Below are 11,602 nucleotides of genomic sequence, written 5' to 3' on the forward strand. Positions count from 1 at the left end.
CATGCTTTTATTTCGCGAAATGAAAAATAAACAAGAAATATCAACTAATCAAATACCAACGAATAACTTTTATAAAGAACAAAAATTAAAAACGAGTTACCGAAATGCGAGTATTTGAACAATGCTTCCAATAAAATTTGAAACACAAAGAAATTCAGAAGAAAAGTCTCCACAGCCTCCTCCTCCTATTTTTTCCGTGGGAATCAGTCCTCCTCCCTGTTGTGTCTTCTTTTCTAAAACTAGGTTTTGGCCATCGTGCGAGCACGAAGATTTCGTGCCCGTGGAATCTGTTAAAAAGGAGAATTTGTAACGCTAAATAGTTTGGAAGTGCTTTATATACAGATTAAGAGGTACTGAATACAAGCCAAAGTGTAGCAGCTGCTTGTGTTGATCAAAATAGCTGCGTACTAAGCAGACAATATTGCAAATCACTTACAGCAAAAGATTTGCTCTATTGTCTGTTGGTAATAGGTGGAGCAAAATATGTGTTTACATGCTAGAGGATGGTAGTTTAGCTAAAATAGACACAGTTGCAAACTATTTACACAAAAGATTTGCTCTATGCCTATTTTCCCGAGACTGTTTGCTAGGATTTGGCATTGGTGTTACTCTTTTTTCTACTTGTGTTTCAGTGGCTGTTCAAATTCGTCGTCTTCCATGTCAGTGCAGTAATTAAGCTGTTGAGGTGTTTTTGGAGCCTTTTGCCTGGGCGCGTTTGCTTGGTGTTTTTGGAGGTTGGGGTTGGGATTGTTGTTCTTGGGATGGTTCTATTTGCAGCAGTTCGTCAGCATTGATTGGCTCGGAGACTGAGTCGATGTTGAAAACACAGCGGTTGATTCCACCGTAGTCATACATGGTTGCTTTTAAGCTGATGTAGTGTTTCTTGGGTGCCGAGAGCTTTTCAATCAAAGATATTGGCAGATTTCCCTATGCATTTGTTTTGATTAGTTTCATTGAGTGTACATGGTGGGAATATTGTCGAAAAAAACTGGAGGAAGTTTTGGGTAGCTTACAGCAGATGCATGTTGAGCAAGTTCTGTTGCGGTCACATCATAGAGGCCCTCTGCTTTTTCTGTGAATATGGTTGCACCTACTGATCCTGTATCATCAGTGATCTGCACATTTAATTTTGCCCTGTAGTTTTTGTGCGAGTGTTAGTTTCTGTGTAAGCAAGAATTCATGAGATTCTAAGCACAGATAGTTACTTTGGCAGTGGTGCGACCTTTTTATTGCAGAAGTTGCACCAGAAATCATTATCTCCATACGCATTGGTGCTTTTATTGCAGATTGAGCAGGCCAAGTATATGAAGTTTTGATTGAAGTCAATGACTTGAATGTCACCTTGGACATTCAGATATTCAACCTGAAAAATAGGTAGCAAGTTAGATATAAATGCTAGAGTGGTGATGATTAGGAAAAAAGCAGATCAGATTAGGTTTTTTTTTTACTTGTTTCTCAGGAAATTGGCTAATTGGTATGAGCAATAATCTAACCTTGTCAACTGATGTTGGCAAGTTAAGTATTTTGACGATTTTCTTTGGATGTGTTGGGTCGTGGATGAGCGCCCGTGCTCCTGTGACTGTAGGGTATGGTAGTTCTCTGATTGTTGAGCTATTCGCTGAGCACCTATATAAATTGGGTGTATAATTGAAGATAAAGTAAGGTGGAAGATAAGTTAGATTATGTCGACATGCTATTAATTGTTACCATGATTGGAGCTCAATTGCCTCTGGAATGGGAGGGCTCAGAATGAAACTTGATGAACCGCGTGTTGCATATCCAAAACCTGTTTTTTTGATGCAGGAGTTCAGTGTGGTAGGAAAGATTTTGTAGTATGGAATGTGATTGCTATTGTTACCATAGTATCTTGATAACTTCAAGCGCAGGCCAATGGCAACGGGGAAATTCCCTCGTAATTTTGCCATTTCAACAGCTTCATACTCACTAAATTGGTCCCACAAGGATATTGTACTTACCACCATTCTGCACAAAATCGTTGGGGTTGTCAATAAATTGGGGTTTGTAATACATTGAATACAATATATTATTTATTTTGGTGTGTTACCCTTTATCTATGACAAAGAGGTCGACAACATATGATCCTCTTGCTTTTCTGCGCTCGCCAACTTCAAGGATATCAAACAAAACATCTGCATAGAATCTATGTTATTTGAAATTTATTGAATGAGCGAAAAAAATAATTGTATTTGGCAAAAAAAAATTGGATGTTACCTAGCTGGGGATCAACTTGCTGAACAGCGTGCAGAGCAGTGATCGGTGTGAAATTGTAGGTCAATGTTCTGATTGATAGGCCATCCACCTCGATGTGTTCGACAGGGGTCTTGGCGTTGACAACAATTTGCTAGATGTTTGGCAAAAACCGAAAACGTTCTTTGATCCTTGTGATGACAGCATTTGTTATTGCGTAAATGTGGTAGACTTTGAGTCTTTTTGCAAAGATTTTAATATTATCACCATATATAATACCTTGCATTTTGTTATCCTGAAAGATTTTAGAGGAATGTAAGGCATTCATATTTTGATGCATGGTTTTCTTATTAATTTATGGGTACGGCGGCAATTTTGGAATTTGTTTTACCTGCGCATCCTGGAAAACAAGTCTTTGATATTGTGATGCTGAGTCAGCTGATTGTCTTGGGATTGCTTTTTCTGTTAGCATGCACCGAACAGTGAAATTCCTTGACTGAGGATGTAATTTATCAAGCGGCAAAATGTTTGGTGCCATGCTAATCTGCAAAATTGGAGAAAAAAATTGTTGCCTAATTGAAGAATATGGGGTACTGTGCATGCCATTGAATAAGTCACAGCGGTTCACAATACAAAATATTGGAAGATGAAGTGCATGCATGTTATAGTAATGATATCTAGTAAAACTGTTATGCTATATATAAGTATCTTGAATGTGCTTGCTAAAACAAAATTTGTAGTAAGGATAATGCATCTATGCTATAGTAGTGATATTTTGTAGAATTGCTAAGTTATATACAACCGGCCTCGGTTAAAAGGTCTCTGTATACGATATTTTCAGTACAGAACATGGAAGTTGGATCAGATTCTGATTGATTGAGCTGAATCCTGATTTTGCTTGCTGTAGTTGCACGTGATAAAGCAACATAGAGTTGGCCATGCGAAAAAACTGGTTCTGGCAAGTACACACCAACAGTATTTAGGGTTTGACCTTGGGCTTTATTTATCGTCATACCAAAGCATATGCGTACTGGGAATTGTTTTCGAGTGAACTCGATTGGGTATTGTTGGGAATTACTTGGTTTCAAGGGTATCCTTGGTATAAAGACCTTGGTTCCTTTCTTCTCACCAACAGCTATTTCGGCACAAATGATATGCTTTCGGAATTCTTTGCATATCAATCTTGTTCCATTGCACAAGCCTCTTGAAGGATTAATGTTTCGGAGCAAGAGTATTGGGCAATTTGTCTTTAATACGAAATGATGCGGTGGCATTCCTGCAGGGGCAATTGAGTTCAAGAAATCAATGTACATTCCTTGGTGAATTGGATTATCAGTTTTGTCAAAGCTCATATATGCTACCTCTTCACCTGAGAATTTAGATATCATGACTTCGTTGATTTCGTCAACTGTGTGATTCCTTGGGGTCAAAATTGCAGATTCAGTAATGGAAAGAGGATCACTTTTTGGTGCTTGAAAGGAAGGAAAAACAAATTGGATTAGTGTCTCTACTGATTGTGGGTTTGAACTTGGTTCAATAATAAGCGACTGTGGAATCTTTATTTGCCCTTTGTGATTCGTGGGCTCCAAACCATTTCCAACACGAAGGAGGTATTCACAAAATGCTGGATCTGTTTTCGCTCGCATATCTTCGGTGAGCTTGAATTTTGTGAGGGATTCCCAAATGTAAGATCTAACAAGACTTGCATTCATACAATCGTATTTGGTTCCTTTTGGAATGACAGGCAATACCTGGCGGAAATCTCCTCCAAGAACCACGACTTTACCTCCAAACAGCATGTCCTTTTCTGTTAGATCTCTGAGCAAAGAATCTAGTGCTTCAATGGTATCTTTCTTAGCCATTGAAGCTTCATCCCAAATGATTAGTACAACTTGCTTTAAAAGTGTTGCAGTGGCTGACCTTTTTCCAACATTGCAACAGAGTTTTCCATCAGCATTTATTGGAATTTTGAATCTTGAATGAGCTGTTCTTCCATTTGGCAAGATTGAGGCTGCAACTCCTGAACTTGCAGTAGCCAAAGCTATGTTTCCTTGTGATCGTAATGTTGCAAGAATTGCTCGATAGAGAAATGTTTTGCCTGTTCCTCCTGGTCCATCAACGAAAAAACTTTTTGGTTGATGACTGAAAACAGCGTCCAGGATTTCACTGTATGCATGTTTTTGTTCCTGGTTTAACAGTGCGACAGCAGCAATATCAATCTCTGATACTGATATGTCCAGTTCATCTTGTATTTCTCTGCATACTCTTTCTTTTGTATCTTGCTTGCTAGCAGATTTGATAGATCAAAATCTGCCAATGACTTTCCCATTGATTGAAGTTCAAGATTAAGCGCTTGAAGCAATTGTTGCGTGCTTGATCTTTTGTGAGGTGCTGTATGGCCACATAGTCATGTGCTAAATCGTCCTCAAAGTTAAGGAACAGCTGCTTTGGATTTGTGGGTGAGCAATAGACAAGTATTGTGCAGAATAATTGTCTCAATGATGTTGGCATACGATACATACATGCTTCTTGCATGCATTTTTCATTGCTATCATCATCTTCCAACAAACCGAGTGCAACGGCAGCTTCTCTGTTTGAGCTGTAGAGAATTCCATTGACAGTTTTCAAGTAATTATAGGATGTTGGTGCAGGCACATGAGCTAACAGCAGTCTGAGGTAGTATATATCTCCTTGGTTAGGATGTACTGCAACAAGTCTGCCAATAACTTCATCTCGTTGCCTTATTTTCCATGTTTTGGATTGAGACAACCACACAAATTGGGAAGGAAAATCTGCATAAAATAGCTTAGCGGCTTTTGCATGCTCATCATGACTATTCATCCAGAAAAATTCAGTTAACATAGTACGTGAGAAGTAATGACTGTCAGCAATAGATTGAAGATTTGTGTCATCTTTAAAATTTACTCTTTGGAAGCCCTCCAAATGAAGTTGCAAAGTCATGACAGCAGGGTGGATTTCAAATAAAGGAAATCTGTAAATTCTCCACATAGCCTCAGGTGGTGATATCCATCTCGCAGATTGGAATTGTTCAATTTCATCAATATCTTCATTACTTTTTGCAGCGACCAATTTGTAAATGATTTTGTCGTGGCCCTTATAAATGTATTTGTACAAATACTTCACCGCTTTGATTGTTGAGCAAACTTCGACATTAATGTGGCAATCAAAACGGGCGAGAAGATAGGGGTTGTATGGAACTACCCACCTATTATTCAACATCTGCCCTCTAATCAAAACTTCATCATTATTTTGGCGCCTCCTATAAATCGGATATCCATCTTCTGAAACTGTTGTCTCTGCGCAGTAATCTCGTGGGTACCGGTACTTGCATTCACCATCTTTCATGCAAGCTCTATTCTTGTCTGGATCACCACATGGACCATGCATTCTGTGTTTGAGCACTGCAGCATATAAGTGTGGTTGGTGCTCTCTGTGTGGAATTTCTGCGGAAATAATGGCATCAAATTTGTCAGCGGTATTCAGTTTATATGGCCTTTTCAAAATAATGAGTAAATGCACATGTGGCAAGCCCCTTTTCTGGAATTCAACAGCATAGGTATATGCTGCTACTGGACCAAATAATTCTTCCTTGATTACTTCTTTTCGCATTTGTTCCAGCTTACTATTGAAGACTCTAACAAGGAGGTCCGGTCTATTTTGTGCTTCCTCATGAGGTTTTAACTCATTTTTGATTTCCGACCAAGCTGGATTGCATGTCATTGTGAGGAATATATCAGGTTTCCCAAATCTTTGAACCAACGCCATTGCATCAAGATACCTCTTCTGCATGTCTCGTGGACCTCCAATAAAAGATCGTGGCAAAACAGTTTTTGTGCCAACTCTTGAACCTTGAGACTCACCTTGGTTAACGCTGTCGACGATTCCTTGGTATAAGTCAAAACGGATTTCCTCTTGTTTGTTTTGGAAATAATCAAGTCTTGAAGTTTCAATCTTGACATACATATCAACGACAAATTGCTGGAGCAAACGTCCACAATTGAGCAATATTGAATTTGTGTCAGGTCTAATCTGTAATCGATATGCGTAAAATTCACGTGCAGAAACCATGGCATCTTGATCTTCAATGTTTTGGTATACTGAAATGCAGAAAACTAAGTTATTGTACGCAAGAAAATAAGTGTGGCTTTATTTTGTAATTGCAAGAACAGAATAAGCATAAAAGTTTCACCTGCTGCTTCTTGTGCAATCAAATTTTCAGCAGTTGTAGCATTGCTTGGGAGAACCAATGTTTGGCCTTGCGAAGGTTGTCCAATACGAATTGGCTTGTTTTTCTTTATCCCTTGGTGCCACCCAGGTTCACCAAGAGGGAACAATAATGGATACTGGACAGGATCATAGCACCCATAATAGTATTGGATTTTTTGGCTATGACCATAATGTGAGTGGACTCTTATGTCTCTTTCCGCTAATTCACCGTCAGGTTCGTCTGGATTCCAGATCGCAGCAACTTGAGACACAACAGGTGGGTTCTGGGTCTGATCTGGTATCTTTGGATTGGCTTTTAGTCTGATATCACAATTTGCCAAGTCTGGTATCTGCGCCAAACTTCTGAAAATTCTTGAATATGGATTTGCATGAAGCAAATGCATTAACCTCTGAATCATGGATTTCTGAAGCTTATCTTTGGAACCCCTTCTATTGTCAACTTCATGATCCGTATCAAAGAAATACAGCTGCAGGTAGGATGGTGTTTTACCAGGGGGCAGAAGGCTGTTTATGAAGTGATATATTTGTCCTTGAGCTCGGAATGTGTAAATTCCATTGACACGATGAGCAAATTCTGGGTCAAGATGGACACCAAATGATGTGAACGCAAAAGCGTCATTGTATGGCTTGGTGTATTTCAAAAAATGAATGGATTCAGGAGTTACTCCAGAATATAACTCTTGCATTGCAGCAGGTATGGTTATTGCGTATAAATTCACCTCTCCTTTGCAACAGCAGAAGCGAACAGTTTCATACGGGAACTTTTTGGCACCACAATATGAACACAGCGGTTGTGGAGCAAATGTGTATGGTTCTGTAGGTATAGTTCTCTGCTGTGGTTTGAGTGCTGGCATCAAAGTGCTGGCTGTAACACCTATGTCATAAATTATTCTTCGATGGATAAGTTATCTGATAAGACTTAGTATACTGTTATTTGGCCCATGATTGGTAGAGATACCTATTGAAATGTCATAGAGCATACCTATATGATAAAAAAGAATAGGATATTAAAGATGTAATCTGGGAATTCATATAAAAGTAGAAATGAAGAAAATAGTTTTGGAATCATACAGAGCTGATCTGCATTGCTATAATTTGCTTGCTGTGAACAACCTATATTTAAACATTACATTTAAAAAGTATAAGTTTTATATTGGCTAACCAACCAAAATGCTGAAATTTATGGTGTGTAGGTTACCTGTTTCTTGCGTTTGCAGCGCAGACTCGTTGGCAAAGGTACTGGCTGTTGCATCATTGGTTGTTGGTGGGCCTCCAGAAAATTTGTCAAGACTTACAATGTTATGGACTGTATTGTCTTGTTCAATATTTACTGAAACAAGCGCATCTTCCATTCTTTTTTTTTCTAATGCCAAGGCTCTTTTCCTTGCATTAATTCTGTCCTTTTCTTCTTGTGGAAGTTGAGAATAAGGTACACTTGGGTATTTGTTTTTACGCATTTTGAAAACTGAATCAATAAGGTGGACAAAATGTAACTGTAAACACCTTTTTATGCGATCTTTTGTTTTACAGTTATTTCCTGATTTTCCTTTAGCAAGTAAAAAGGATGTACACTATGAGCATTGTGTTATGACGGGAAATCCGTAAGAAGTATTAACCCTGGGTCTAGAGTTAAGGATAAACAAAAGCAAACACATAGATATGCAGGTGCAACCGTGCAAGGGAAACAAACATGAGCAACTAAGCGATTAGGCAAATGTAATGGCGTGAAAACAGAACAGCAGCAGTTTTCGAAAGAGTGAGAAGGAAAGCACACACCTTAGAAATGGATTTCTCCGTTGGATTGAGGAAGATACCAAGCGATGAAGTCCAGGAGCAGCAAGGCAGTAAATTTGCAATCCAAAGGTAGAGAGATGGAAAGAACGGTGCAGAGTTGGTGGTTTCTAGGCAGAGTTTCTGCCTTTTCTGCAAACAAACCAAAACTTTTTTTTTTTTTTTTTTGAATAGAACCAAAACTTTTTGAGATGGTGGTAGTACCATGGTTACTGTGGTAACAGTTTTGAGTGTATGCATAAAGGGGAAAAGCTAATCTAACCTTGAGTGGCATAGATGGTACATGCGTTTATGGATTTTTTCAGATATGTGTCATCATTGTTGTATTTTGTTGGCCAATATTCTAAGCTAGTCTTGAGATTTTGAATCAAGTTAGGTGAAAAAATTTGAAGCTCAAACTCCTTAATTCAAAAGACTATCAATAATCCTAATTAATATCGATAGTTATCCAGTGGGGTTTTTTTTTCCGATACTTTTATTGTGGTTAAGTTTTATAAGTTTTATCAGAATTTATTATTATATAGTAATGATAACAACTTAATTAATTTTGTGAAAATATTGAGTGCAGTGAGCTTTTTTTTTTGGGTACTTTTACGGTGGCTAAGTTTTATCAGAATTTATTATTTTATGATGATGAGATAACAACTTAATTAATTTTGCGAAAATATTGAAAGGTTTTTTTGTACTAATAAAATGGGAAAAGGAATAACATGAGGTAGGTGTAAATTCTCGCTCTTTGTTAACATCGAATCTTCATAGTTGTAAAAATATCTTAATTGATGAATATGCAGGAAAGAAATATTTTACAATTTAAAGTGAACTAACACTTTCCCAAAAGTTATCAAGTCATGGAATATTGACCAAATTTTTGTATCTGTGATCACTTATTTGCCAAATTTCTGATAATAACAAATAGATCTTCAGTGACATGCACATGTGTTAGGATTTTTTTTTTTTTTTTTTATGATACGGCAGAAAGAGTAATGGTTGGACCAAACCACATGTCACTTTAGCAAATTTTTATAATATGTCAGCCTTTAGGCGGAGGCCCATGTGATCTCCTATTCCAAAGCCAACCTATGTCATTATAGCCTATGAGGTATTTTTTTAATACACCAGATCGTATCCAGTTTACAAAGGGCAGAGCCAAAGACGTGGCATTCATCCAGAACACAGCGGAAATCTTGCGGCTCAGATAACGGCAGCATGCAGAACCACGGTTTTACGAAAATACCCCCAGAAGATATCCTTGAGCCCCTGCAATCTGGGGATCTAATTGGAAAATCGGACCAAAAATTTCCAACCCTTTTAACGTTCTTTTATTATAAGGTTAGATATATATATAACTCTATTCTTCTATTGCTATCAAAGTCGTGGGCCAGGCCTAATTCTTTTACTTAGTCCAAGACTAAGTCAAAATAAGATGTAATGAATAGTAGCCCTTTGGCCCATCATAAAAACATACATAACTTCTATTCTTCCGCTACCAATTACGCCTTCATGATCACGTGCACAATTGGAACATTTTTAAGGCCCAATTCCTGTAGCTTGTAGCTCTAGCCATGACCTGGAATGTATTCTAATCTATTCTTTAGAATACCTACAACACAAAAATCGAGCATTAAAACACTAAGTAATAAAATAAATAGACTTAGCAATGATAAATTATGGGGCACTTATGTGAATATTTACGCGCGTATCACACTCCCCAATTTACACTTTTGCTAGTCCCAGGTGAAGAAAAACAAAATGCAACTAAAAAAAACAAATTAACTGATAGTTCTTTTAATACCCCCATGCGGCTCAGGTAAGACGAGTAAAGTCTCGTGGCGGTTTTCAGCAATGATTGCCCACAAAACACCGTGAAACCTTTCCAAATGAAACCTAAAAACCTGTAAGATAGCTCAATGATATCTCAAGCAAAGAATATGAAGTCATGGCAATGAGATAATGGCATAGGCAATTCTAGATGATATCAAGTCATAAAAATGAGTCACGACACCTATACTCAGCGTGTGTGAACAAGGGCTTCGGTCACAAGTGAAAAATAACTAAAAATTCTCTCTGGACCGAGTCTTGACTTCAAATCTCACCGTGTCATACACTCAACGTGCATGTTAGATACTCTCAATATGTGTGGACGGACATTATGTAAATGAAAACAAAATACTTCCACACATAATGACATGAAAAGAACACTCTATATAGTGGACACACGATATCATGAATGGAATGCCAAGTATTGGAAACTCTCTCTATCCACCAATTCATAGCCCATTGCCCCTAGCTAGGATCAAATAGGACTTCAATTCTGGTTATAACGTCAGGTAAGGGAAAATATTTCAAAGCTAGATAAAATATTTAAGTGTTCGAGAATGACTTACAACAATAGGGCAAATAAAATAATGTGTGCCCTTTCTTTTCTTTTCTTTTCTTTTTTCTTTTTCTCTTTTTAACTTCGCCACATCTCTCTTCCTAACTCTTTAATACAATCTCATATAAGAACAAGTATTTCTCCTTTCCACAATGATTTGGTGTCTTCCATTTTCGCTTTTTTTCCTTATAAGTGCATTTTTTTTGTTTTTTGTTTTTCCCTATTTTTGAATGGGAAAGATCACCACCAGTCAAGCATAACTCTCAACTTTACTCATCTCCTTCTTTTCTCAATAATTTACCTTCACATCATTAACTAGCCCTTCTCAAGTTACAAATATATGTGGAGTTCAACAAGAAAAAAGGTTTGCATGCAAGAGGCTCAAAAGGGCTCATAAGAAATAAATATATGAAAGAAAGAAACGAACCGGCTCAAAAATAGCAAAGATGACCTATAATCCTTTCCAATGGTACAACCATGCAAATTCCAAACCCAAGGCAATTTAAAATATTTTCAACACTTCACAACAAAAATAATGAGATCAACAACGAACATGCTCTTTTGTGACAAACAACAGTTCATTTGACACAACTCAAGAAAAGGTAGGCTCTAAGCTCACATGAGCATAAGTCTCCACTAAACAAGTCATCGAGAATAATCAAGTCACAGCTCACAAGCAACCAAAGCCCAAATAGACGTGAAGTGCAAAGATGCTAGAAATAAATGTCATGACCGATTCTTCGCAACAAGCTAGCAAAAAGAACTAATATGCCACCACAATATCAAAACAATGACTATCACATTTCGAACTCAATCAACCAAGAGCTAATCTCAACCGCCTTCAAGTCTCATGCAAAAAGAATTCCACCATTTATTTTATTAACAAAATAAAGAACAAAGTAATCCCTCCCCTCAACTTGAACTATTTAATGTCCTCATCGAAAGCATGAAAAATAAAGATAGGCCAGAAATGTAAAAAAA

At 37.6% G+C, this 11,602-nt stretch overlaps 3 protein-coding genes across 4 annotated transcripts; all 3 read right to left on the bottom strand.

Moving 5' to 3' along the window:
- Nucleotides 1–312: 312 nt before the first annotated feature.
- On the bottom strand, nucleotides 313–9,491 carry LOC131310700 (replication protein A 70 kDa DNA-binding subunit B-like). 2 transcript variants are annotated; one of them, XM_058337866.1, is made up of 10 exons: nucleotides 8,233–9,491; nucleotides 2,600–2,752; nucleotides 2,233–2,503; nucleotides 2,066–2,150; nucleotides 1,859–1,983; nucleotides 1,708–1,786; nucleotides 1,494–1,626; nucleotides 1,206–1,363; nucleotides 1,014–1,134; nucleotides 313–927 (listed from the first exon to the last, which is right to left on the bottom strand). In XM_058337866.1, exons 5-10 carry the CDS (start codon nucleotides 1,980–1,982, stop codon nucleotides 673–675), a joined length of 870 nt encoding a protein of 289 aa, XP_058193849.1. In that variant the 5' UTR covers nucleotide 1,983; nucleotides 2,066–2,150; nucleotides 2,233–2,503; nucleotides 2,600–2,752; nucleotides 8,233–9,491; the 3' UTR covers nucleotides 313–672. The 2 variants fall into 2 exon arrangements, with proteins under 2 accessions (XP_058193849.1, XP_058193848.1); XM_058337865.1 differs by having other exon boundaries at nucleotides 1,449–1,626.
- On the bottom strand, nucleotides 2,062–4,453 carry LOC131309642 (uncharacterized). Its single transcript, XM_058336249.1, has 5 exons — nucleotides 4,437–4,453; nucleotides 3,039–4,350; nucleotides 2,600–2,752; nucleotides 2,233–2,362; nucleotides 2,062–2,150 (listed from the first exon to the last, which is right to left on the bottom strand). The coding sequence occupies exons 1-5, from the start codon at nucleotides 4,451–4,453 to the stop codon at nucleotides 2,062–2,064; spliced, it is 1,701 nt and encodes a 566-aa protein (XP_058192232.1).
- Nucleotides 3,897–7,875, bottom strand: LOC131310680 (uncharacterized). Its single transcript, XM_058337842.1, has 2 exons — nucleotides 6,419–7,875; nucleotides 3,897–6,326 (listed from the first exon to the last, which is right to left on the bottom strand). Exons 1-2 carry the CDS (start codon nucleotides 7,308–7,310, stop codon nucleotides 4,495–4,497), a joined length of 2,724 nt encoding a protein of 907 aa, XP_058193825.1. The 5' UTR covers nucleotides 7,311–7,875; the 3' UTR covers nucleotides 3,897–4,494.
- Nucleotides 9,492–11,602: the final 2,111 nt, after the last annotated feature.

The sequence above is a fragment of the Rhododendron vialii genome, chromosome 12a (genome assembly GCF_030253575.1).
Source record: "Rhododendron vialii isolate Sample 1 chromosome 12a, ASM3025357v1".
NCBI classification, from domain to species: domain Eukaryota; kingdom Viridiplantae; phylum Streptophyta; class Magnoliopsida; order Ericales; family Ericaceae; genus Rhododendron; species Rhododendron vialii.

Bases quoted from the DNA above. Each gene is read 5' to 3' on its own strand.
- LOC131310680 (XM_058337842.1), bottom strand. From the start codon at position 7,310: ATGCCAGCACTCAAACCACAGCAGAGAACTATACCTACAGAACCATAC. The intron at 6,327-6,418 runs GTGAAACTTTTA...TCTGCATTTCAG, and splicing joins GATTGCACAAGAAGCAGCAG to TATACCAAAACATTGAAGAT.
- LOC131310700 (XM_058337865.1), bottom strand. From the start codon at position 1,982: ATGGTGGTAAGTACAATATCCTTGTGGGACCAATTTAGTGAGTATGAA. The intron at 1,787-1,858 runs GTAACAATAGCA...TCAAAAAAACAG, and splicing joins GAAGTTATCAAGATACTATG to GTTTTGGATATGCAACACGC. The intron at 1,364-1,448 runs GTAAAAAAAAAA...CCTATTTTTCAG, and splicing joins GCCAATTTCCTGAGAAACAA to GTTGAATATCTGAATGTCCA.
- LOC131309642 (XM_058336249.1), bottom strand. The intron at 2,753-3,038 runs GTATACAGAGAC...CCAATTTTGCAG, and splicing joins TGTTCTGTACTGAAAATATC to ATTAGCATGGCACCAAACAT. The intron at 2,151-2,232 runs GTAACATCCAAT...GATTCTATGCAG, and splicing joins GCAAGTTGATCCCCAGCTAG to ATGTTTTGTTTGATATCCTT.